The sequence below is a fragment of the Sander lucioperca genome, chromosome 11 (assembly GCF_008315115.2).
Source record: "Sander lucioperca isolate FBNREF2018 chromosome 11, SLUC_FBN_1.2, whole genome shotgun sequence".
NCBI lineage: Eukaryota > Metazoa > Chordata > Actinopteri > Perciformes > Percidae > Sander > Sander lucioperca.
In genome coordinates this window covers 12,486,001-12,513,043 of record NC_050183.1, presented here as the reverse complement: position 1 = coordinate 12,513,043, position 27,043 = coordinate 12,486,001, and the positions used below count along the sequence as shown (strand labels likewise).

At 37.9% G+C, this 27,043-nt stretch overlaps 2 protein-coding genes across 2 annotated transcripts in view; one reads left to right on the top strand and one right to left on the bottom strand.

The window, feature by feature from the left end:
- nek7 (NIMA-related kinase 7) overlaps positions 1–6,273 on the top strand; it is a 66,056-nt gene extending 59,783 nt beyond the window's left edge. Inside the window, exons 9-10 of the mRNA XM_031308443.2 lie at positions 289–402; positions 3,094–6,273. Coding sequence (XP_031164303.1) covers positions 289–402; positions 3,094–3,204 — 225 coding nt within the window. The 3' untranslated portion in view covers positions 3,205–6,273. The remainder of the gene's footprint in view (positions 1–288; positions 403–3,093) is intronic.
- A 3,446-nt stretch (positions 6,274–9,719) lies between these two features.
- LOC116056294 (receptor-type tyrosine-protein phosphatase C-like) lies at positions 9,720–21,011 on the bottom strand. Its single transcript, XM_031308477.2, has 15 exons — positions 20,933–21,011; positions 19,018–19,077; positions 16,658–16,816; positions 16,413–16,436; positions 15,865–16,134; positions 15,532–15,768; positions 15,317–15,436; positions 14,825–14,956; positions 14,551–14,718; positions 13,933–14,076; positions 11,293–11,507; positions 10,654–10,714; positions 10,443–10,548; positions 10,131–10,168; positions 9,720–9,844 (listed from the first exon to the last, which is right to left on the bottom strand). The coding sequence occupies exons 1-15, from the start codon at positions 20,994–20,996 to the stop codon at positions 9,795–9,797; spliced, it is 1,848 nt and encodes a 615-aa protein (XP_031164337.2). The 5' UTR covers positions 20,997–21,011; the 3' UTR covers positions 9,720–9,794.
- Between the last annotated feature and the right edge of the window lie 6,032 nt (positions 21,012–27,043).

Genomic DNA, 27,043 nt, shown 5'->3' with positions numbered 1-27,043 from the left:
TTTCTGATTTGATATGTACACAAACCTTTGAACATGCAGTGTATCGACTTGCTGTTGTCTTTCTTTGTCTCTCACACCTGCTTTAATCAATAAGTCATATACCTCGATAGCAGTGAACTATGCAGGCAAGCTGTATTTGTAACATACTGTACGGTGTCTTCAGTGTAGGACCTGTTGAAATTTTCACTGGACAAGTTTTTACTTTGCTCTCTCACACCATGTCCTCTTGTCTTTTCCCCTTTCTCTCTGCGATTCCTTTCCCTGTTTCCTCATATCTTTATATTTTAGATGGCAGCCCTGCAGAGTCCATTCTATGGGGATAAGATGAACCTTTACTCCCTTTGTAAGAAGATAGAACAGTGTGACTACCCCCCTCTTCCCTCAGATCACTACTCAGAGGAGGTAAGTACTGTAACAGTTGCCTTTTACTGCTATGGTAAGTAGATATGAACCTGCTCAGACTCGTGATAGCCTCGACTCCTGAACTTCTTTTAAAAGAAACTTTAGAAAATTCTTAATATCTTTTGAAGTGAACTACTGTTTTAAGCAGTGGTGGCCGGTTTCTCTTTCTCTGTGCCAGTTTGCTGATTTTTACTTGTGTTGACTATTAAATTAAATTTATATGTAAGTGAAATCCACCCAACTGTCTGAGCTACAGTACAGTATGATATTGCTCTGTGATCAAAAGGCCGGCTATGATTTAACCATTTGAAAATGAAATGCACATATCAAAAGCATCTGGCCATGCTACAAAGTAGGGTGAAGCTAAATTGGCTGGAGTGTCATGTTTCCCTAACTAAATGTTAAATCATCTGCTGTAGTTCTGCGTAGACTTGCCCATGCACAAAAATGTAATGTAGTCGGGCTGCGGTTAAAGATCGCCTTATTGCTGATTGCTGGTGACGTGTGTATGAATGAGCATGGCTTTGTGTTTGCATGCCCTCTTTGTGTGGGTGGCATTTTTTCCCTAACATTTCTGTCTTTTTTTCTTAAATATATTTGGTCAACTGTACACACATGCAAAAACTTTGACAGACACTGACTCATAGGCATAGTTTCTAGAGCCTGTTGTGATGTCTCTCTAATTAACAGTCCAAAACCGAAAGATATTCAATTTACAATTATGTAAATCTGAGAAAAACCGCACAAGCTCACATTTGAGAGCCTTACACCAGAAAATGTTTCATAAAATGTTTCACATTTTTTACGTTAACGATTAATCCACAATAAAACAATTCAAACAACATCGTTGACAATTAATTTTTTGTCAATCAACAAATCAATTAATCCACTTATTTTCAGCTGTAAATGACGTACTTTACATCAAAGCTGACCTTTTTTTGGAAACCATGCTGCTGTGATTTAGAAATTTCAATATATTGTTTCTTTCTTCCATTTATTCTGTTCAGTTCAGCAGCAGACTTTTGAAACCTGCCTGAGTTGTGTAATCTATTACAGTGAACATCAAGTATGCATTACTTTCGGCAAAGTAACATTTTTTGTTGTATTGGTTTTTATTAACGGTTAGAAATGAATTTAAACAAATGGCTACCTGGAACAGCAGGATAAATACCTTCTTAAAAGAGACTGTGTAGCATAACTGCATTAAATACATACCTGTATTTACATGCATATGTATTTACATGTTATAAAGTTATGGGGCTTAAACCAAAATGTGCTCAACCTATTGTGTCCTTTATCTCCATGCCTTCCACTCCACTATCAGAGTATCTGCATACGCACAGTGGCAAATTTTAAGTCCTGAATCATGTCTCTCTAGTCATATAGTAAACTCTGATCAGAGGCTTAATCATACTGAAGGACTTACTTCATTAGGTTGATGAAGGCTAATTGTGAGGTGTCTCAAGCCTCTGTAGTTTCAATGTGTGTGTTTTTGTATGTGCAGAAACAATCATGCATGTGTATATTTTGCTACAAGAACTCCCTTCCCACACACACACACACACACACACACACACACACACACACACACACACACACACACAACCCATGCTGAGCTTCTGCGTTGCCCCACATGTCACCCCCATCCAGGAGAAAGGGAGACAAAGTGAAAGAAAGAGGGAATGATAGAGCGAGAGACAGGGCGATGGAGAGATGGAGATGAGGGGGGTGCCTGCAGCGCCTGTCTGGATGTAAACAATGCTCCTGAAGTATCGGCAGCAAACTGTCAGCTGCTCATCTTTGTTGTGTCATTTAACCATCTCCGTCTATAAACCCCACACACACACACACACACACACACACACACACACACACACCTCCCTTTACCAGCTCCTTCTCCCCTCCACCTGACACTCCCCCACCCCACTCACCATGCAAAGAAGCGCATGAATATTTTACATATCTGCATCCCCCCCCACCCCCCCTCCCAATCCATCTCCATTCTGTGGGACTTATTCTCAGACTGTCTGAATTTGCATCTTTTTCTCACTTTCTTTCTCTCACACACACATATAAACACAGCGACTGACGAGAACTCGTCCAAGCCGGTGCCACGCAACAGCGGCCAGGAAGACGGCAGACGGTTACCATAGCGACCTTGCGTACATGTTTTTTTTTTTTTTCTTTCCTCTCCATCTTTTATTCTCCTTTTTTTTAATGATGGTGGTGGCTGTTCCGCCTGCGAGCCTGTCTATCTGCTCCAATCAGCCGCTTCGCTCGGCTTCAAGTGTAAGTGCCGTCTCCGGATGGCAACGGAGTGGCAGGTGTGTGTGTGTGTGTGTGTGTGTGTGTGTGTGTGTGTGTGTGTGTGTGTGTGTGTGTGTGTGTGTGTGTGTGTGTGTGTGTGTGTGTGTGTGTGTGTGTGTGTGTGTGCGTGCGTGCGTGCGTGCGTGCGTGTGCGCGCTAACAAAGCCTTGCGTCTTTGTCTCAGTTAGATTACTTGTTGCCTAGTTCTTGTCATTATGGGTAGACCTCATCTAGAGGGCATTAAAAGACGAGCAGGTCTCCGTTAGCGAGGGTTTGTTCATTTCTGGAGCTGCTATTTTATAGTTTGTTCTCAATACAGTATCATTGACTGTTTTATTTCTCTCTTTACCTCCCAACCAACAACCCCCCTGTCCCTCTCACCAGCTGAGGAAGTTGGTAGATATGTGCATCAACCCTGACCCGGAGAAGAGGCCGGACATCACCTACGTGTACGACATTGCCAAACACATGCAGAACCAGACACAGGGCAGCTAAGCCCAGAGTTACACACATATAGCTTGCAGAACTCCTCCCCACTTCCCTTCTTGCTTTTCATGCTGGACTCGTACAAATCTATCAGCTTTTATACAATAACTAACTCCAGAGTTTAGCTCCTTGTGATAAGTAGTACGTGTAACAGATTCATTTTCAAGGTCATGGTACGGTCTATAACATGACTGACACCCACACCTTTTCTGCCCTAGGGTAAATATTAGAGAGATTATATTTTTTTTGTCAGATGGACCTCCCATTCCTTAGACTTCAATAATGTTACAGCACTGAAAGTCAAGTGTATTGTAACTCACTAATGTGTTTATCTGCAATGGCTTAAAAACGCGTATCTTTTGTATTTATATATAGTGAAGTAAAGTTGTTCTTCAGCAGCTGCTATGAGCAGATGCTATTTAAAGCAGATATTGGTAAAGTTAGGCGTTTCTTATCATTAAAAGAGTTAATCAATGAAAATATCAGAAACATATAAAAATGACTTTGTATGGTTTGGCGGCCATCATGAAACTACATTGTTCGGCAAATTTAGTGGTCGGCAAATGGCAGAAAAAAAGACAATGAAAACTTTGAGAACAATAGTAACATTGGAGTGAAGAGATTTTAACTCAACGGCGGCAAAACTGAGAGACGCAACAGAGTGTTATTGGTTGAAGCGTTCTTGTGTTGCACTTTTTATCCTGGTACTGGAAGGCTGGCAGGGTGATCATGTCTAATGAATGTATTAGGAAAGGAAGGATCATTTAGATGGTAGAGTACAGACGTGCCGGGGGGAGAACATGGGCAAATGTCTCCACAACACTTTGAATGTAAGTCATTTTGACACCTATGTATTGTCTTTGAAAAAAATCAGAATGTCTCTGTTTTGACAGCCTAGAAGGAGTTGTAGAAGCTTTAACAAAAGCTGTTTTACTTCTTCTGTTTACCTTAGTCACTGACACCAAAAGATTTCCTTCTTGGCTCAACTTAAAGGGATAGTTTGGATATTTTGAAGTGGGGATGTGTGAGGCACTTATCCATCGTCAGTGTATTACCTACAGTATATTGTGGTTGGCACGCTCCCAGTTTGGAGAAGCAGACAGGAGTACCGACACTGCTAAGCAATACTGCTATGGACGGGGGTTGCAGCAAAATGTATTTTAGCCACCTAAAGATAGGAGCACCTAAAAAAAAAATTGATATCGGTTGTGTACGCTATATTTAAACTATTTTTACCGTTTTACCTTGCCGTTGTATACTGTACATCTATGCTCTCTTCAAAGCCACCAGACTCCTTTGACAGAAACAGGAATTGACCTCGCAGAACACGGGAGTTGCTGGTTTACTGCTGCCTCAGTCGGTTAGTTTGTTTGTGTTATTGTGTGACTTTGGTGAATCCGAATTAACCCTTTAAAACACTAGTAATACACTGACTATGGATAAGTACCTCATAAAACCCCACTTCAAATATCCAAACTATCCCTTTAAGCAAGTTATCTTTTTAAATCACAATGAAGACACAAAAAAAAAAAATCTTAAGTCAAAACACATAGTTCTCCATCATGGTCCAGTGGCTGCATTTGACCCATCAGAAAGTTAGTCTATGTGGCAAAATTGTGTAACAGTTAATGTTGCTGTGTACGTTTGCAGTGTAGTTGTCTTGTTAAGTAACAAATATGTTGAAGAGATAGCAGATCCTTACCTTGTGTAGCCGTCCAGGTCATTAGTAAATCACAGCGTGCCTACCTAACTTGTCCTCAGTTGAGATACCAAAGAGAAAAGTCACACATAGAGAGAGAAGTTTATATATATGTTAAGGTATCTTTTATGAAAAGTATATCAAGGAGTTGTACTGAAAAAAACAAGCACCAATGGGACTCATTTTGTTTTACTGTACATAGCGAAGAAGTTCCTATAGATTTAATACTTTAGGGGTTTAGTAACCCTTTATTCATTTGGAGGAAGGAAACAGTGGTATATATGATTTTTTTTTTTTTTTAATACAGTGAATAGGTTTACACCAGCACTGACTACCACTGGTTTACATAATGACAATGACACCACATGAAAGGTATAGTATGTAAACACTGATCAATAACGCTTTATTTCAGTGTCTTATCAATTCTCTTTTAACATTATCAAATAGCCTGTTAACCGCTCGTATAAATTATTGTACATGTCTGCTCATGTTTCTCATGTTTTGTTTTATAAAGAATTAACAACCAATACTATTAAATTGTGTTCTATAAAAAAATCAAAGCTTATAGATGCAAGAAAATGTAAGTTATTTTGTTTTTGGTCAACAGAATATTTTGATAGTGTGTTGATAGTAGTTATTTGTCTGACACTTGCAGATACAGTGTTTGCAGTTTTTGTTTGCAATTGTACATCTTGTTTTCTCCCCCCCCACTGCAGTGAAACTTTTTGTTTTTTCATTTCAGTTATCTTGATTTTTCATCTTCATCACCCACAGTGCTGTTTATCTTTTATCTCTACGTTCTCTAAACAAGAGCATCTGTATAGCACTGAAACATTTCAGTATTTTTTTAGATATTGATTTTTAATCCTATACAGAACTCCCTAAATAAACTGGTAGTATTTAATAGTGAAATACCAAACAAGTAATGCCCTTTTACAACAACAAAAAGTTAATAATATTGAACCAAATGTATATATCATGCTTTTATCTGTCACCTTGTTAAGAACATGCATTATGTGATGTCATGTTTTGGGTTTTGTTTTTTTTTAATCCTCAATTGGAGGAGGTTTATAACAGTGCTAAGTCACTTTAAGGATTATGGCCATTTCTTGTGTAGTGAGTGTTTTTTGTCTTCATGTAACATATGACAGTGCTCTCTTGTGTCCCAGCCTTTTACCTCGGCTCAGTTTACTTTTCCACGTCCTCTGAAGTTGGTATTAAAGAGTCCAGGGTTTCCCGGAAAGTCAAATATTGCAAATACTATTTATTGTTTTGGTAGTTTGGTTGTTTTTCTCAACACTTCATGTCATCTTAAAGACCCTCATCACAAACACCTTGTATGCTAACTAAATACAATAAAGCTTTTACATTTTGTTTGGGCATCAGAGTAAGTGCTTGGAATTTGGCCCCTTTAACAGGTTTCAATGAGGTTCACATCTCTTCACTTGATTGCCAAGAAATGCAGTAATAAAACAGGACACGCTGTAATATTTATACAATGCCAAACGTTACCAAGGCCGGCCAGTATGATTTAGTTGCATTTCAGCAGTTTCACACCTGCAGTTCTGGACCAGTTGGGTTATTTGTAAGGAAGGACTGAACTTCAGAGGTCAGAAGAGCCTGTGCCTCCTTTCACAAACAAAGTGTTAACATCGTTGGAAAAAGGGGGGACATGTTTGTGTTACCTGAACTTACAGCAAGACTTGGGGACGTTTTACTTTGTCGACAACACTGGCAAATGATACCAGCTTAATGGTAAGTATATTCATATAACTTGTGATAAACAACATAATCCAGACTAATACTAGAACAAACATCTGAGGTTTTGTCTGGATTCCATTACTTGCAGTGACATTTTATTCTACACGTTCATGTGATATGCGGTATTTTTCCAGCAATAAAAGGCAATCTAAACAGATACATAGTAAATATGATATGTGATATGTCCTGACTTGAGGATGGCCTGAATGCACCAATTAACCACTCAGGACAATGGAATACAGGATTCTAGTGGCTTCCAGATTTAGGCAAAAGGTCATCTGCATGTGAAGAAAAACTCGGACCATCTTGTAATGAACTTTAAACTTGGTTGTCATTTGAATAAGGTCCATGTTGTTTATTGGTGCAATAGTTGATCTTGAAAAAAATCTTTATTTCTTCAGACAAAAAAAAAATAGGGCTATCAAAATAACGTTAATTTCGATTAATTAATCTGAGAAAAAATAACGCGTTTAATTAACGCAGATTAATCCATTCTATATTGACGTTTGCATACAGACGAAAATCTGGTGCCACTGATATGTCTGCGATGCTCTGAAACAGACGTTACAGGCAACACAAACACCGCTGCATGTGACGCTAGTTAACACTATACTCGACAGCAGCTAACGTTAGCCTACCGCTAGCTAGTTAACACTATACTCGACAGCAGCTAACGTTAGCCTACCGCTAGCTAGTTAACACTATACTCGACAGCAGCTAACGTTAGCCTACCGCTAGCTAGTAGCTGGAATTAACACGGTTACAATGCTGACAGCTAACGCTAAACGGTGTAAAGTTTGACTGTGTTTTACTGTAGAGGATTCAACACCGGTATGTAACAATCTGCAGCTACCGTTGGAAACACAACACAGACGGTGCGTTCAATGAAACTGGTAAACTACAGCTTCGTGGTGCATTTGAAGTTGTTGTAAATGTCCTTTTCCTATCTGGTTGTTTTTGTCGTTCAACAGCAATTTACTAGTGAAATAAGTTAATGTTATTATACATTATTATTAAATCATTTAATTTTGACCATATGGCCTTAGCAATAAACAAGCCGTTCTTTAATGTCACCGACTGTTGTTTAGTACCCTTTTTTTACTTTCTTAAAAAGTATCGGTTCAAGCACCGTTAATTATGTATGCGATTAATTTCGATTAATTAATCACAGAGTATGTAATTAATTAGATTACATTTTTTAATCGATTGACTAGGTGGCCGACAGGGGCAAACGCCCTGCAACTTAAGAAAACACGCAAATAGACAAAACACAAGCAAATTAAGAAAACAACTTCATTAATTTGACAACACATGTGCAGCATTCAGCAAACGCGCTGCAAATACCACAACACAACCAAATGCATAAACGCACTGCAAATATGAAACGATGCAAAAAGAAAAGCACACCAACCCAGAAAACGAGAGAGAGAGAGAGAGAGAATTAAATCCGAATTATACAACAACGGTTACCAACAAAATAGGTGATCAATCAAAAAGTGATCAATCTGTATTCATATTGTGGAGCAATTCGCTCTTGAAATACAAAAACCAGACAGGATTTCTAGTCCCTCCCTGTTAGTAAACCAGCCAATTTACCGTGGGATTTATCAAACTGAATAAATCCCGCCCGCACATATAAACACAAAACTGCTTTGCTAACTCCAACGTGTTGTAAGTAAGAAATCTGCTGAAAAAGTTATTGTATTCATCAGCATGATTGCCGTACTGTTTAGTTCACAAACATCCAACACACCAAAGTACAAACACATAGCGGACCAGACGCGAGCTTTTATTTTGAAAAAAAGTCGAAGCTCGGGGACAGCACCAGCCGGGAGGGCATGAGACGGGAGCATAGACTGTATATTAATAATATATTATGTTATCAATAATAATAATAATAATATGAATTTAATATCGGTTAATAACGGTCGAAAATCCAGCTGTTCCACTAGCTGCTCCCTCTAGAGGCCTGGAGAACTTCCGTTGTGTAATCTGGATGCAGCGTTTTTTTGTTGCATTTGTTTTCGGGGTTTGTGTGCTTTTCTTTTTGCATCGTTTCATATTTGCAGCGTGTTTATGTATTTGGTTGTGTTGTGTGTATTTGCAGCGCGTTTATGTATTTGGTTGTGTTGTGATATTTGCAGCGTGTTTGCTGAATGCTGCGCATGTGTTGTCAAATTAATGAAGTTGTTTTTCTTTTTGCATCGCTTCTTTTTTCGGGGTTTGTGTGCTTTTCTTTTTGCATCGTTTTTTATTTGCAGTGCGTTTATGTATTTGGTTGTGTTGTGGTATTTGCAGCACGTTTGCTGAATGCTGCGCATGTGTTGTCAAATTAATGAAGTTGTTTTCTTAATTTGCTTGTGTTTTGTCTATTTGCGTGTGTTTTCTTAAGTTGCAGGGCGTTTGCCCCTGTCGGCCACCGTAATTGACAGCCCTAAAAAAATATATTAGTTGTGATGTTTTACAGTGAAAAGTGCAATCAATAGTATTTCATTTTTGGGTACCTAGTACCAAGCAGAGGCCAGTCTGTAATCCAATGTAAAGTTTTATTATGATAGGTAATAATAGGTCATACAAATATGAAAACAGCAGCTGTAAAAAAGACAAAAACACCACCTATAGCATTCGTTGCCTGCAGGTGCCAGAAGTATGAACATTTAGCAGCAGTTGCTTTCTTTTCTGAGGTGACATCTGCAGGACTTAACTGCTGCTATTGCTTTCCTTTTCTTAAGGTGATGTTTGGCAAGTGTACAACTGGTCAGAAAAATATAAATGGACACTATGACATGATGTCAACGGGACAATAAAACACATGTTATGATAATATAAAAGCTGTAAATGACAAAGCGTGATTTTTAAAATAAAGCCAGTTTAAGATTATACTGTTTGATAAACTGTTCATAGCATTACAACTATTAGCCCTAAATGCTTGGTTTGCAAGATGATCAAAGACCCCTTTATGGTCAGGAACTAAAACTTGTAATGTATGTAACATTTTATTATTATAAACTTTCTCCCATCTCATGTCTGTGAGACTAAAATTTGAATGAGAGAAGAACTAGAATAAATGGCCTACTTTATACAGAAAAACAAAAAGGAGTAAATGATTTATTTTGCAGCTCCATCAGGTCTTTCTTCATCAGAGTGTGTCCTTATGATGGTATTTATATCGAGGTACATTAACATAAACTACAGCAGCAAGAAAAGGAAGAAAATAGTGCAACTTATTGTTGGGTACTTATTAAACTACAGTGCATTTTATAGATAAACTATACAAAGATTTTGTAGTTATGAAGAAATACTGTCATGCTATAAGATTTCCTAATGGATTATCTTTCAATCGATATGTATTGCATTATAACAGGTGATGCAATAACCTAACTAAAACATAATTCATAATTTGCATATGCTGAATGTGATTAGTGTTTCTTACTCGATTATTGTAGTAAAAACAAAAAAGGTAAAGTCTACTCACTTTCTGTTGGTTCAAGCATCACATCCCCTCTCACATCACTATAGAGAAAAAAAAGTGAAGATTGGCTTTATAGAATATATATTTGTATAGAATATAACATAATATACTATGTAATGGGCTATTAAAAGTATGTAACATATGGTAAACTATGAACATATTTCATTTGTTATTGCCCTGATTAAAGAATTGAGTTCAACTGCAACAACTGCTCTTGTACTGTAAAGGGAACTAAACTACAACAGCTGTAAAACAAACAAGAGACAATGTGACAGTCATAGTGATGCAGGTGGTGAGATGTAAAATGATCTTTATTTTTTGGACTTTCTGTAACGGTAGATCTTGTAGGCCGCTAGAACCAAGGCCACAAAAGCAATGATGATGAAGAAGACCAGAAAACCAATGAGAGCTTTGTCATTGTCTGTAAAATGGTGACAGAAACATGTCACAGTGGTGGCATATATGTTTAAGATGCAATGAATTGAAAGGGATTGTGTACGGTCTGTCAAAGCAAAACCTCACATACAGCGAGTGGTAACAAATTTTATCTCGGTTTTGCTGTGAAAATGTCCGTTGAAAGCAGTCACCTGAAAACACAAAACATCACTTAATTTGTGCCTAAATACGATATTTAGAATGATAAAGAAAAATGCCACAACATTTGTTCTGATTGGTCTAAAGCTTTGCAATCTGCTACAGAAATACTTTGGGCAAGTATCTAAAAGTACAACTTTAAAATGTTTAGATTACATGACACAACACACATATCAATAGTCATCAGGATTTTAAAAAATATGAGGGAAAACGCTTACATTGTGTTTATTAAATGTCTTCATATGATTTGTTGTCACACTGCATATGTGTGCAGTGTCATCTTGTTGAGTTACTAAGTGCCTGATTGTGCTGCTTATAGTTTCTGAGATACAACCATTTTCTTATCATACTATATATGGTGTTTGGGCACATGAAATAAGTAGAAAGGTATCATGCCCAAAGACTAAATATAGTATGATCAGGAAAACCCATGTTTCAGCCAAACGGTTTGACCGATTTTGAGCCCAGAGAACACTTCCACCAAAGAAAATTCATAATTTGAGTTGCAGGCACAAATGGAGGAATAAAGTTATAATCAGATTGTGAAACCAAAAATTAGGATTACACAAACCTCCAGTTTGTATTCCGTTGAGTAGCTTAGATCTTTGAATACAAAGTCGCATTTGTCTTCTTTCCATTTCTTCTGAGTGACACCAGCATAAAGAAGACTTGCATTGAATATTTTACGAGGTCCGTTAAACATGACTTTTCTAGATTTATCACAGGTTACTGTTATCACGTTATTCTCTGGAACTGCCACCAACAGTTTATCTATATCATCTGGTTCTGTAAGAGAGTGAAGAAAAACAAAACATTTTCATTTAGATACAACACTTTATGCTTTCCCACACTTACATTGACATTTTATTTAGCTATAACAGCAGTTTAAACACTGATTAGCATTATTAGTGTGTTGCTGTATTGATTGTCCTGGTTGTCAGAAGTGATATAAAAACAAAATGTGAAAAGCAAAGAAATACTTAAATTTGCATTGAAAACTATTCATTATAAACTCAAAGTAAAAAATAAAAAGATCAGCAAATTACTTATTATTCTGTATTTTTATATGTTGTTAAAACAATAACAGCTTTAAAAGTAACTAAATGTAATTTTTAAATGTTTCTGAAACTGTGTCATTTTGTCATCTGATGATCATAAATGACCTGTAACAGCAAGTGAGACTAAAAGTGAACAGAATTCTATTTTTATATGGTTTTTATTAATGCCTTTGCCCGGGTCTGATTTAATGATTTACGGCAGGTGGACTGGCTCTACAGTAACACGTTGTGATGGATCACAGATTTCGGTATAACTCCGAAAAAGCCTGTGTTAGTGAGTATCCAGCAAGCTAAAAGGTAACAGGAGATTTCTTTATATAGGCCTAATTGTATTTTACTTTAATTGTAGAAGTTATCTGGTGTGTTTATGACTGATACTGGGGCAGGACCATCACAGAAAAAAAAGTTAAACAAAGAACAAATAAAAGCTGAAAGGGAAAGTGACAGAGCACGGTTGGGCCTTTCAACAGATGGAGACAGTTACGGGATTGTAAATTATTCAAAACCCACCCCAAATTGGCCCTCAGGTAACCTATGTAATATGTCTATTTCATTCATAAAATAACTTTACAATGCGCGATGTGGTTGTGAGTCAGTAGCCAACGTTAAATTACGTCCCCCTTCTATTTAGCGCCTGTTTTTATTTATTTTCAGTAAATAGTTTGTGTTGGCCCACTGTTTTTCTTTTCCCTTGTCCTCCTGTACTTGTGTAAAGCTGCTTGGATTTCATGAAATGCGCTTTATAAATCTAAGTTATTAATATTATTATTACATTAGTTGCTACAACAAACTCTTAACGCTTTGGCTCGTGACAGTGATACCCGGTTTAGCTCACGATACAAAGTAGGCTAAGTTACCGTATGTAACACTTGAAATGCAACAACGCTTAAAACACTTCTGCTTTTGTCCAAAGCGGCCGCTGGAATCAACACAAACTGACTTTAAATTCAACTTTTTAGTTCCATTTAAACCAATCTCACATTGCCCAACCTATCTCTACAGCCCTGTGGAGTAAGATCTGGCTACACCACACATACATTCTGGGATAGGAGAAAGAAACGCTGTGGGTTGTTGGGTATTTCTTTAAACCAATCACAATTGACTTGGGCAGCGCTAAGCCCTGGACGCAGCAACGGTGGCTCTGCAAAATAGGGTCGGGAAAGAACTTGTTTTGGTGGAACATTTGCACCTAGCAAAAGAAAACGCCACATACAATATTAAATGAAGTTAACTGTTCACACAATACAGTAACTGGAACAATTTAAATTAGCTAGATACACGGTTAAACGTAATTTGCTCCTACTAGTTCCTGACATTGGGTGCGATGTCAGGCTTATCCTGGAAATGTACGTCACATATAGAACATGTTTAAATTAAAGACAGTCATTCTTACAATGAAGCTATGAACATAAAATGGAAACTGTAGGTGTTAAAGCAGGAAACAATATAATTATAAGATGACATGTAGACACAAAAGTAAATGGAAGAACAAGTATATAAAGAAAAAAAAATCATTTCAAAGTTTTTTTTTTAAATTCATTAGTCAGGTCAGAACTGAATGAAGCTGGTAGATTTCTCGTCTAGTAAAAGAGAATAACACGGACAATAACCACTGTACTACATTGACATGTATTCATTATTCATTATAATGACTTGAAGAGTAATGTTCCTATACATGAGGTGTATTGGTATCAAGGAATAATTATCAGCATTTAACGCCATCTGTTAAATAAAAGACTAAATAAATAAACAATCGGATCAATTACATAATTTATATAATGATGATGAATAGAACAAATAACATCTAAAATTAAAATTACTATAATTAGCTTAAATAATAATTAAATAAATGATTATAGTAAATCTTGGATTAATGTTCTAATCTCATTTAGTAACTACATTTCTTGTACAGGAGCTTTTCGAGTCACAGCGCCTCACAGACTGAAACAGTTCCAACGCTATATGATGTTAAAACTGTGTTTCATAAAAATGTTTACTTTACACACAGTTGTCCAATCTGGATATTTAACAATATGTGAAAAACACAACCTTAGTCAACCTGTTGACTGTCAGTGGTGGAACAAAAAGGGCACCAGCTGCATGCAGTGGGGGCACCAGAAGGGAACCCGAAATAAACATTTGTAGACACTTACTTCCACTCTTAGTCTCCTCTGTAACTCTCTTCTTTTGTTCGGGAACTTTCTTGTCGTTGTATTTGGGTTGGACTACACAGGTATAGACTTGGAATGGTTCCAGTCCAGTAATATTACATGTTCCTCCTGATGGTAGTTTGTTAGCTGGAACGGCAACATAGTTTCATTAGTAACAATTAGTAACATTAATAACAAGACAACAAAGACAACTTTCCCATTTAGTGGCAAGAAAATGGAAATGAAACGAAATCAATCAATCAATCAATCCCCTGCTGTGGGACTAATAAAGGATCTTAAGATAACAACCAGGTGCTAATCATTTACCATGCAGCAATTTGTAGCTGTTAACATTTTTTGACCTTGTTTACTTTTTATGGAAACAAGGATATCAAACTCTGACAATCCAATGTTATTTATGTATCATATTTCATGTCATGTCACATCTTCACCAATCTCAGGTTATCTACACCTAGCATCATTTAGCATGCTAAAGTGTTAGCATGCAGCAGAGTGGATGATTCAAATGTCCACAGTATATTTCATTATTTAGGTTAAGTGACCAGTAAATAATCTCCAAAAGTGCATTACTGCAAGGTTATTTTAAATAACTGTACTTACTTGTACTTCTGTGTTTCTTATTTGAGGGAGTACAACTGCAGTCGTAAGAAAGCTTCTGAAGATTAGGAAGGACATCTTGACAGTTCTTACTGGTCGTGCTCCATCTCAGATAAATGGAGGTACTAGTGGTATTGGTTGCACTCTCCTTTATGTAATTTATTGTAAGATCTGTTGGAACACATCAGAAATCTGTAACACTGAGGACTGAGGATCTGGAGCAGTTATCTTTATTTTTTTGTATCATTGCACTGAGGTGAAATGAATATTAGCATACCACAGTCAACCCTGAAGTTGAAAGTAGATGTGTTTTTAATGGTGACGTTGTTTTCCTTGATCTGACCATTACAGCTGTATTCTGTGAAGGGCTCCAGCTCAGACAGCTCCTTGGTGTGATTGTTTCCATTTTCTGAGGAGACACAAGGATGACAGCATTTCTTCAATAACTGGCAATTCTATCTTGGTGCTAATGAGCACTTATCTTTTGTTTTTAGATTCCAATGTGGACACTTTCAAGCAAATAAATACACAAATAAATATGCTATTCAACTGACTCACAGAGTGCACAAAGCATTTCCTTGACTTCATCTTACACCAAAAGACGATTGCGATTCAGTTTAAAGTAAAACTGATTTTCATCGTCATTTCTATTAGTCTAACCACAGTGTGAGCATCTAATGTGGCAAATTGCCTCTACCTATTCCCGTATAATTCCATTCATAATGTTGGTGACAGACACATTTTTTTTACTTCTAGTCTTTCAACTTACCCCGACAGGTGTAATCAATGGTGAGATGGTTGCAGTTTGGAGGTAATTTTGGTTTTATTGATTCTATTTTTACAGGAAGTTCATTTAGAAACGTCTGATTTATTTCAGGATCTAAGGAATCTGTGAAAAAATAAAGCAGCATATACATTAAACATGATGAAATAAGGTCTGCACCACATGTAATTCAAAATACGTGAGGACTCTACTGTACATACCAACAGTGATGCTTCTGGTGAGGTTAAAGGAACTCAAACAGGTTTCTGAAGTGAAGGTTGTAGTCAAATCTGTGCAAATGTCATCGTAACGAGGTTTGATACAGAAAAATGTACTATCATTTGTGCATTTCTCAGCTGGAATATTATTTGATGAAAATAGTGAAGAGCTGATGTCCCAATCACTCCGGTAACAAACGTATCCAGGCTTGCAGCTGCCTTCACTAATGTCACCTTCACCTGAAAAACACAAGTTAAATGAAATCTGTCTGTCTCATTTCTTAAATTTAAAAGAAAGTAAGATGAAATTCAACAGTATAAATTTTCTTTACTCACTTATTGTAATTGTCTGTGTTTTATTTTCAGTGTTGTTACAGGATGTTACATTGCCAGCACTATCAATAAATGTCACATTATGCTCATATTCAGTACAGGGCTTCAGGTCTTTGATTTCATGTTTGGAGTTTTGAATGAAGGAATGAACGGTGGATCTTTCTTCAGTCTTTGGTCGTCCCTTTTCTTTAATGTTTATTGTGTAGTTGCCAGTAGTAGAGGTCATCATGTCAATCTGGAAGCCAAACCTGATGGCTTTGACAGTGTAAGAACCTGCACACAAAATCAACAGAGTTATAAACTACAGTACATCACTAAGTTATCTTCTAGTTAATATAAACCACATGATGATCTTTGAATCTCAGACAGTTTCTCCATGTAGATGTTGAACGTACTCCTTAGATTTCAAACACTCTGGACACTCCCTGTACAAATCTACTTTAATAGCTGGAGAGAAATACCAATATAATTACTAACTTGTGTTTATTGAGATGAGTGTAAAGATGAAGTATGTAAAGTATTATATCTTGAAAAATAATGTTGATACTCACACTGTGGAGGGGCTGGTGTGGTGGCTGGAGAACACGTTCAAATGAGATTAGAAAAGGAAAACAACACAATATTAATATATGATGAAAAAACTTTAAAATACTCTTCCAAAGAAACTTGCAAGTGTCTGTATTTTGTATTTCTTGTAACCTACTCCTTAGCAGTGCTAGTGTTAGTAACTGTCGTCTATACTAACAGAGTCTAATCACAGAACAAATGGAGAACTTGTAAACGACAAAATTCCAACCTTTAGTGGGAGTCACTGTAGTGATGGAAATGGTGATTGGAGGTGAAGTCTGGGATTGAGTGGTGTTTGCCTGAGAGTCTAATTTTGGTGTGGTTGAGGGTGTGGTTGAGGGTGAGGGTGAAGGTGAGGGTAAGGTGCTTGCAGGAGGAGCAGGAGTGGCTGTAAGATGTAAAGAAAGCTGGAGGTCACCTTCAAGTAGAAATACTTTAGTGCCAATAGTCTTACCTGATATAATATAATATAATATAATAGAATTTTGGGAGGTGCGTGGAGGTGAGAGTGCTGAAACACGTGTTCCAAGAAAACAAAATTCAGGCCAAACACAATATCACAATGCTAATTCTTACTTCATCAAGGGTGCTACATGTAAACAATGATGACCACATACATCCTGTTTCTTTTTGTTACAAAGGTGCTGTTGCTACTTGTCAATCCTTCCCGTCATTTGTGTATGTCTTTGTTTTAACAAGAAAAGAAGAGGTAATAAGGCCATAGTAGCACTGCGCAGAGCACATTTATATTCAGAGAAGGAAAGGTAGTATCAGCTGGACGTCCTCAGTAGGACTCTGCAGCTAGAATAGTGGAAATGGAGTTGGAATAAGCATTACCTGTAGTGTAGCATCAACCTACCTAGCTTAGCTTCTTCACAGAGACATTACAATGACTATTATTAAACCAGAGTTGATGAGGACTCAGCCTGATTTGAAAGACAAGTTTGACCACCTTAACTTTGATGACAAGTTTCTATAGCTTTCTCACTCCAACTCAGGACAGTTTATTTCTATAAAGCCAGGATCAGTGGATAAGACGGAACAACTTTTTTCAAATTTTCCAGAGAATGTCACGTTCAATTTTTTCTCTGTTCAGATACAGTAAAACTTGACAAACAACCTGTAGAGTAACATCAGTATAGACATCTGGCTTGTTCTTAACTCACTTTGCAGACACTTCAGACACAGAAGCAAAAATGTGAATACATTGCATTGGTTGAGCAAGCAAGGGATCATTGTATATGACTTAATACATATAATATGCTCAAACACTATGTACCCTTATTGGAATATTTTCCCATGATTGGAGGGTCTAATTTTATGCCCTCAAAAGTATAAATGCTATAAACCCAGTTATAGTTAGTATGCTTTAGCCCAGCTTAAAGGCAAGTTACTTAAGAAATAATGGGAGAATACAAGTGAGTAAAGTTAGACCTGAAAAAGGCCCTTTCCTCCCCATGCACTATATGAATGTCACACTATTTCCTGCATTGGACTTATGAAAAATATAAATTAAAATCACCCTTGCAGATTAGTTGCACACCATATACAGAAGCGTTTAATACTGCTGTTAGGCCTGCTGCTGCTGCTGCTAGGTAGCTCTCTGCTCTCCCCCTCCCCTCTGTCTTAATTGCAGGAGTGAAGTCTGGTGTGTGGGAGTCAGGGTTCCAGCTGCAGCTCATTCACCATCACCTCAAGTTTAAATACCCGGTCAAACTTGCCACTCATCGTCAGATCATGGTCAAGGTGACCATGTTAGTCTCACTGCTGACTCAACCTGCTAGTATTACTGTTTGTGTTTTTTGATCTGTCCTGATTGTTTTTTCTTGTGCTTCAGTATATTGGAACCTGACTCCTGCCTCCACTTCACTCCTGTCACCCACCTATCCTGCCTGCCACAACTGGACCTTACAAAGGACTCAACACAGACACTTGGACTATACGGCACTATTCCTGCTCAGAACCCCTGGACCTGTACCCCTCTGTGGACCTGGACTTGTTCTCCCCTTTTCTGAAAACCTGGAACATTGAACATTGTAATAAACCTGTTAAATCTTCTCCGGCTCTGCGTTGTTGTCTGCATTTGGGTTCAATTCTGTCTAAAACGTAGCAACTGCTTTGGCAAAGTAAAATGTTCAGTGCAATATACATGTTTTATACATGCATACAATAACTGTCTGTAGGTAAGGATAACTGTGGCCCCACATTCCTCCACCAAAGGATTTCTGAGTGTTAGGTTTCCACATGTAGTTAACTTTGGAATTGTTAATTGACGTCTGCAATTAAAACCTTGGGTGAGCCAGGTCACTAAAATGGAGGCCAATGTCAACTGAACTACTTAATAAGAGTGACAAAAATATATTTATGTCACTCATTGTGCATAGAGCACATTATTTCAATTTGAAGAGTTAATTCATTCTATGATGTTCTGCTAAATCTGGGGCTGCTGCATCCATGAAGAGATGAGAGAGTGAGAGGTAGAGGGAGGCTGAGGTGAAGGTATTGCACCAGCACAGCCACTTAATTAGAATTAACATTTTTATTCATTATAATGGCAATTGAATGTTATATTTATATATTGCCACTCACCTGTTGTATTTGCACCTTGTGCTATATTTGGTTGACCTGCAGGTTGATCTCCATCTTGGCCTGTAAATAGAGAAAATGTGTTTGAGTTTGGCTGTGTGTGCACTACAATCCTGATTTTAAGAATGGATTTTCTGTAAACACGTCTTAGCTGTTTTGTCCATTTGTTCTTTATAATAATAGCAGTGAGCAATGAGTAATGAGTTTATGGGAGGGCAGTCCAACAATGAGTCTCAGGATGTGGTTTGGCGCGCTCTTGTTTCACTATATCGAGCAGAGATGCTTGCTCTCTGCACTCTGACATTTTACCACTTTATACTTTGTGGTGACTGAATTGTTTCAGTGAAAGGTTTGAGAGATGCAATCGTGGTCACCTTCAAGTAAAAATACTTTAAATGTATAAATAACACAGTTTTATCACAGCATGCCTATATATCTGAGGTAATGAAATCATGTTTGACACTGCGGACGAGTTTTGCAGTTATATCCAGTATATCAGTCTGATATGCTTTTACTCTTTGAAGACCTTCTTCTGTCTTACTGATTACACACATTCTATAGATTATCTTCCTATCACTCCATTTGGTATTTACTATTGATAGAGCTTGGGATGTTGAGTTGAAATTCAGAATTGGCAAGAAAATGCAATTACATTTAGAAAACATATCTTCATCAGTCAATATCTAAAGCACCTTATACGTAGAGATAATGCATGTATTAATGTATGGATGTCTACTAAGCTACAAATTATATGGAGGCAGATGTAGCTGTTGACTGCACAAACCTAGTAACAAATAATTAGTTCCTGAAATAGGAAATACTTTAGATACATGGTGCTAAATGTAATATGTAATGTTCACTTACAGTATTTAGGAATAAATGGTATATTTTTGTAATGCAGTGCTTATTAATAATTAATTGATTAAAATTAATATGAATGAAAAATGAATAATTTTCCTGTCAGCATAAAGCTTGGTCCTAATGCAAAAGTTAATCCATATTTGTGTTTTAAATCAATTGTAGCCTTTATTTTGATTCTCTAAAATATGTTTTAATAATGGAGAGTAGACCACTGACAGGTATTAATGATAATAACGTTTTTCATGCAGACTGGAGTTCATCTTGTGAAGACATCTTGTGTTGTCTTCAAATATAGTTTTATCACAATCTATAACAAATTTCCCAACTGTGTTACACTATTTCAAACACACAAAACAGTTGCATTTGTTAAACAGGCCACCTTAGAACCTAAATACTGCAAGTTAGTGAATTTTAAGTCGCGTAAAAGGCATGTTTTTATTCTGAAGACAATATCTTAATCAATGTTACCTCTGTCAAGGAAGTTATGTTTTCAGGTTGGTATGTTTGTCTGTCTGTCAGCAGGATTATGGAAAAACCACTTGCCAGATTTTCATTAAACTTGCATGGTTGAAGGGTGTAGCATGGGCCAAGGAAGAAGCCATTACATTTTGAAGTGGATCCAAATCCCGGGGCGGATACACCAATTATTTTTCCCGTTAACATAGAGATTGGCGGAGGTATGAGCCCTTCAAGTGCCATTTTAGTTTCACAGATTTTAGAGTGGTGTGCTCAGATAAAGTATTTTCAACTGTTTTGAGACTGTTGGATCTTAATAAAGCAATGTTGAACTGGAAAATATACTGATCTAAAATAATGTAAGTACTTGTGATTGATTTTTGTAATATTCAAAAACAAAGTTTGAATGTTTACCTTTTTCTCATTTAAACAATAACCTGCTTACCAACCGTACCCTACAACAACAAAAAAGTTATTCATTAATAAACTCCATCATCTATGCTGGCTATTGTTACTGTTTTATATCTGCTTTTTTACATCTTGAAAACTCTTATTTAAAAACAAAAAAGCCCATACGTTGGCGTTGAGGTTGGTTACTTACAGTTGGCCAAAATGATGATCCCAGCACAGACCAGCAGGATCTTGAGACCACAGAGACCTGCCATTTCCAAGAGTTAGGGTGTGTACAGCCACACACCATACAGTATAGTCAGCACACAGGGTTATCACATATATATATATATATATATATATATATATATATATATATATATATATATTCACATGCCAAAAAGGAAGTTGTATTTATTTATTTATTTATTTAACTATTTCTCAAGTTATATGCGTTTTGCTGTCTGACTAGTTCCCCATACCTTAAACCTCAACTCTGAGGTCATGCGATGCCGCTGCGAACAGGAAATCCTCTAATATCTAAAACTCACATCTCTTCCTTAACATATTTTAATATGTTCATGCTAATGTATTTGGCTTATGTTTCCAGCAGTACGGTTTAGTAGTCTATATGAGGCTTTTAGACACTTGCTCAGTGTACTTCTTTCAGACTCAGTTTCATGTCAAATTAACAGACAGTATATAAATAGTTGATGTTTAGTGATCTATGCTCCCATTTACTATATAAGGGGGCAGAATATTAGAAACACCTCTCAATATTATGCAGTCCAGCACACTGTAATTATGATATATATAGTAATAAACAGCAATGCTAAAACATAATTGAATAATTGAGTGAACACCTCTATGCCAATGTTATCAGTGTGAACATTATAGGCATCATACAAGTAGACTTTATGGCAGATAAGTTGTATTGGATTGCATTACAGTGTACAAATACCCAATAAAGGGGCCACTAAGTGTATATGTTGAAGCTATTTCATTAAGATGTCTGTAAAGGTTCTCAGTCATCCAGGGCATAGTTATTCAAGGATGGTTAAAATCAAGGGCAACTGGACTTGGTTAAAACTGCTTGAAGACAATGATGGCCGTTCAGACTTGGCCTTGGTTTTCTCCAAGACCAAAACAACATTTTACATAAGAGCCAGCCAGGATTACTAATGGACAAAGTGGTATCGATCATCAATGACAACGACCCCACAGAGGTTAAATAGCTGGGTTTCCCTACAGTTCAGTCAGAACTCAGATGAGAGACAAAACGTCTCCAATCAGCTTTCACCAAATCCAGTTGCCCCTGATTTTAACCCTCCTTGCATAAATATTTAATCAAGGTTTTAAGTATATAGTTAAGTGTTTTAGCCAAATTATCCAATTGTACACCTTTTCTGTTGGCCTGATGGGCTTCATGTTTTTTTTCTTCTTTCTTTTTATTAAATTTTACAATATACATAGAACAAAAAAACAACATTCCCACCCCACATCTAACATACCCAACCACCCTGCTGTCACTCGGTAATGAGACTCTGGTTAATATAGGAATGTGCAACATAGTATGCAAAAATCTCACAACGTACAACGGAAGAACACAAAGCACTTTGTTTTGCACCGTGAAGTTGAAATATGAAAAGTCATTAAGGCACTATAAGCGGTGAACCAGAGGCAGCACGTCTGGTCCGACATGATCATTATATTATATAATATTTATTCCTGTACCAGTGTGGAGGGTTTATCGGAAAAAGTAAAAAAAGATCTCCACACTTTGATAAATTTCTAAAGCGTGCATCTTATTTTTTCAAGCTTCAGATTAGACAACACATCCCTTATCCAGTGGGAGACTGAGGGCGGGGCAGCATCCTTCCACTTCAAAAGTATCAGGCGGCGTGCAAGAAGGATAGTAAAGGCAACTACTGTATGGCCCCCAGCAAGTAACCGTATCCCCTCAGGAACAATTCCAAACAATGATAGAAGAGTGTCTGGATCAATTGTGACTGCTAAAATTGTAGAGAGAGCCTCGAAAATACCCCTCCAATAACCCTCAATGTTGGGGCAGAGCCAGAACATATGAATCAGTGTCGCATCCGCAGACTTACATCTATCACATATAGGGTCGACTTGTGTGTATATTTTAGCTAGTTTGGCTTTGGAGAGATGCACTCGGTGGACCACTTTAAATTGAATCAGAGAGTGTTGAGCACACATACTGTAGATGAGGAGTGAACTCTTCCCAATATCTTAGCCCAGGTCTCCTCATCAATTGTTGCTTGAAGCTCCTGTTCCCACGCAATTTGGATTTTAGACAAGGAAAGGCAGTCTAAAATTACACCCTTATTTCAAGGCTTGAAGGACATGATGGCATCAATAATTCCGTTAGATCGTTTGTTGGGAAACTGTGGAAAAACTCCCTTAATATAATGCTTAATCTGTAAATATCTGAAAAAATGGGAATTAGGTATATTACATTTCTCTAGAAGCTGTTCAAAAGAGGCAAATTGATTTTCTATAAAGAGGTCATTGAAGCATTTCAAGCCCCTCCCATGCCACATGTTGAATGCGGTATTGTGTATTGAGGGTGGGAAAATGTGATTGAATGCCACTGGGCTAGAAATACATGTATCTTGCAAGTTGAAATGTTTTCTGAATTGTGAATAGATGCTAAGAGAGTGGCTGACCACAGTATTAGTATTACACATGTTCAATGATAAGAGCAGTGACGTGCCAATTAAAGCAGGTAAAGAAACAGAGCTAACAGGTATCCGTCTCCATCTTAACCCAGGTAGGGCAGTTTTTGTCTAAGTGATGATGTGTCCAGTATGACATACAGTGCAAATTGGATGCCCAATAATAAAATCGGAAATTCGGAAGGGCCATACCTCCAACACGTTTTGCTCTTTGCAGGTAGTCTTTGAACAAGCGAGGTGGCTTGCCGTTCCAAATATATGATGAAATTATTGAGTCTAGCTATTTGTAATAACCAACAGGGATAAATACGGGCAGACACTGAAACAGATACAAGTATTTGGGAATCACAGCCATCTTAATTGCGTTAACTCTGCCTATAAGCGAGATTAGAAGGAGAGACCAATTAGCCAAGTCCTGTCTAGTTTGTGTTATCAGTTTTCCAAAGTTTAGCTTAAAGAGGTCTGTAAAATTCTTTGTTACTGTGACTTCAAGGTAAGTGAAGCTGTCCAAAGTTATTTTTACGTAAAAGGTAACCTGATGTCCTCGAGTGTTGAACTATCTAAATTTAGTGGCAACTACTCACTTTGTGCAGGTTTAATTTATATCCAGAGATCTCCCCAAAGCATTGCAGCACATCAAGAATTAAGGGGATCGAAGTTTCAGCATGAGAAACATAGAGGAGGAGATCATCGGCATAAAGGGAAATCTTATGTTCCGTGTTCCCTCTTTTTATGCCCAGTATGGAATGATTACATCTATTACATTGATTACATCAACAGCTAGAGCCAGGCGAGTTCCACAGGGCAAATCGAAAGGCTTAGAGTACAGATTATTCATCAGGACCATAGCTGAGGGGCTAGTGTACAGTAGTTTGATCCAAGATATGAACGTTGACCTGAATCCAAATCTCCCCAAGATGTCAAAAAGGTAGTCCCACTCTACTTTGTCAAATGCCTTCTCGGCATCCATGGAGAGAAGCCATTTTGACACATTTTGGCAGGGAGAGTACATGACGTTAAACAGGCGTCGGATAATATAAAAAGACAAAACCTGTCTGGTCTGGTGATATAATACTAGGCAGAGCGTCCTCTAAATGGCGAGCCAGTACTTTAGCTAAAATTGTATAGTCTGTGTTCAACAGAGAGATTGTACTGTCTTCATGTTTGTTTAACGTGTGTAAATCTACATCCATTGATTTATTGATAAATCAAGCTACAGTAAACCTTATATAAAATGATTGTAATTATAGGAAGGGTTATCTGTTAAACATAAAAATGATAATCAGACTGTTGATTTGCTGGAAAATGCACTCAATGAAAACTACCAGAATACCAAACGCTTGTATTTTATGAATTATCCATAGGAAATTCCTCAGCAGTTTTCATTTTATTTGAAATAACTAGTGCAGTGCCCGTTGAAAATGTGCCTGTTTGGAACGGGCCGATTGCTTGGCCTGTGGTATTCCTGCTTGTAGAATTCATCAAAACCAAATTGTACCCCAAAATTACTTACAGAAGGGCCCCAAACCACTTCATATGCAACTCCCCTGTATACCTGACTACTAACTTACTGATTTACCTGACAGAGAACGTTGCAGATTCAGACTGAAATCACAAAATATCAATGTGGAGTAATCAGACATTAGCCTCATGGACTCAAGGCGCAGTGTGCTACCCACCCGGCCCGTTATGAGAGCTAATTAGCAGATATCTGCGTTAATCAACCACCAGAACCGGACTGTGTGTGTGTGTGTGTGTGCACAGAGAGAGAGAGACGGTGTTGTCTCGTGTCGTATGATCGTTAACGAATTTAACACTTCAGCAGAGGTGTTAATTTCCATACAGATTTAATGGTTGACGGTTAACGGTGAAGTAGGGGATTTGATTCGCGGGGGTATTTTGGTGACGGTAACGTTATTAGTTAGCAGTATACTTAATTAACCTGGGGTGAGTCTGATGAAAACTGATGTGTCTGCCCGGTTCAGCTCTGAGATTTTCTCGCATTGCACAGCGCTGTGAAGGAATAATCTCTGAGATTACTATATTCTGCCTCTGGTTAGAAGTGGTGAATGTAGGCTACAGCTCACAGCAACTTAATACTATAGTGTCTGGCTTTTGTTTGATATTATATAGTGTTGGCAAATGGCTTTTTGTTGAGTTTCCTCTTAGCGAAAAAATAGACACGGAAAAGCGTAGCGCCTTTATTTCGCCAACCTTATTCCACATAACAGTCACAATGTTCCTTTCAGCTATCTGCTCGTGCTCCAGGAAAGTGAAGAAAAGTAAGTTTGGTATATCCAGCAATCATGTAGCTAACGTTGGAAGCAGGAAAAGAGTCAAAGGCGGCAACACCCCTCCCCCGCTATTGTAAAGCGTTCTGCATGTGGCGTGCAAGTTACCATCCCACCAAACACGCCCCCAAAACACGGCCAACGATGTGACTCAAAAACAGTGTCTGGTAGCCTGCCTATAAGTGGCATCACGCTCTGTCTGCCACAAAAAACTCTGTAGCTGGTTGTGCTTTGCACGTGTGGGATTCTGAAACGTCCTTGAATTTGGGAATTGTCATTTGTTTATTCAAAGTCAAAGACAGTCCAAAGTAGTGCTACTTTGCTCATTTTTGTGAGTCTGAGGTGTATTTCACATTTTAGCTGCCAAAGCTCAGTCAGTGTGCAGTGTGAGAGGGGGAGTGGCCAGGAGCTAGAGCGGCAAAAGCCAATAGCCGCTTTCCGACCAAGTAGTTACAGGAACGTAGTTATAGGAAAAGTCCACTTCTAAACAGATCTACTAACTACTCTCCCCCAAAACCATTTTTTCCAATTGCATTCACACTGGCCAAGTGGCCATAGGGACTGGTAGGAGGGGTAAGGGAGTGATGCAAAATCCGAAAACAAATACACCAAAAAAAGTATGAACTAAATACTAAATCTAATGTATATAGCATATTTGTCATAATTGAAACAAGTCTCCCGAAGAGAAACGGGTATCTCTCTCTCCCCCGCCTCTGCCTGCTGCGCTGCGGACGTGTGTGCGTGTGTGTGTGGGTGTGTGTGACTGTGTGTGTGTGTGTGTGTGTGTGTGTGTGTGTGTGTGAGAGACGGCCGGCCAGCCGCAGGACACGCTTGTGGAGTTTAACTCCGAAAAGACAGTTAACCACAGGTTCCCGTTAATCTTATGATGGACATATATTGTGATATTTAAACAAACGAACCGCCAACAGCGAAATAAAAGCCTCTTATTTAGGAGACCGGTCTGAGAGACCTCCAGCTTACAGCGGGGTCTCCGAGCATGACTGGCCGCACGACGAGCTAGCGGCCGGGGCAGGCGCCTGCTGGCTGTCGCCTCCCTTCATGGAGCTTCTCAACTCCAAAAACTTTGAAGCAATTCAATTTTCGCAAGACTGCCTATATTCGAAATCTAAACAGTTAATTTCTCGCCTAAAACGTTGTCAGAAGTGAAATTAGTGATTAATAAGATGGCGAAAATTGTTAAAATTGTCCCGTTGTTGGTCTGTCTGTACCAGAAACCTGACTCTCGTTGACCTAGGTTCATATACTGAAAAGGGAAAAGAGAAAAGACCCAGCCCTGAAGTATGAGCTAAAAGAGTTACAGGAACTGCGGCC

What these genes read in the sequence shown, in the direction of transcription:
- LOC116056294 (XM_031308477.2), bottom strand. Translation starts at nt 20,996, where the DNA reads ATGGCAGGTCTCTGTGGTCTCAAGATCCTGCTGGTCTGTGCTGGGATC. An exon ending in CATTGATTACACCTGTCGGG is followed by an intron (nt 14,957 to 15,316) that starts GTAAGTTGAAAG and finishes GTGTCTCCTCAG; the next exon opens with AAAATGGAAACAATCACACC. An exon ending in CAACTTCAGGGTTGACTGTG is followed by an intron (nt 14,719 to 14,824) that starts GTATGCTAATAT and finishes GTGTTCCAACAG; the next exon opens with ATCTTACAATAAATTACATA.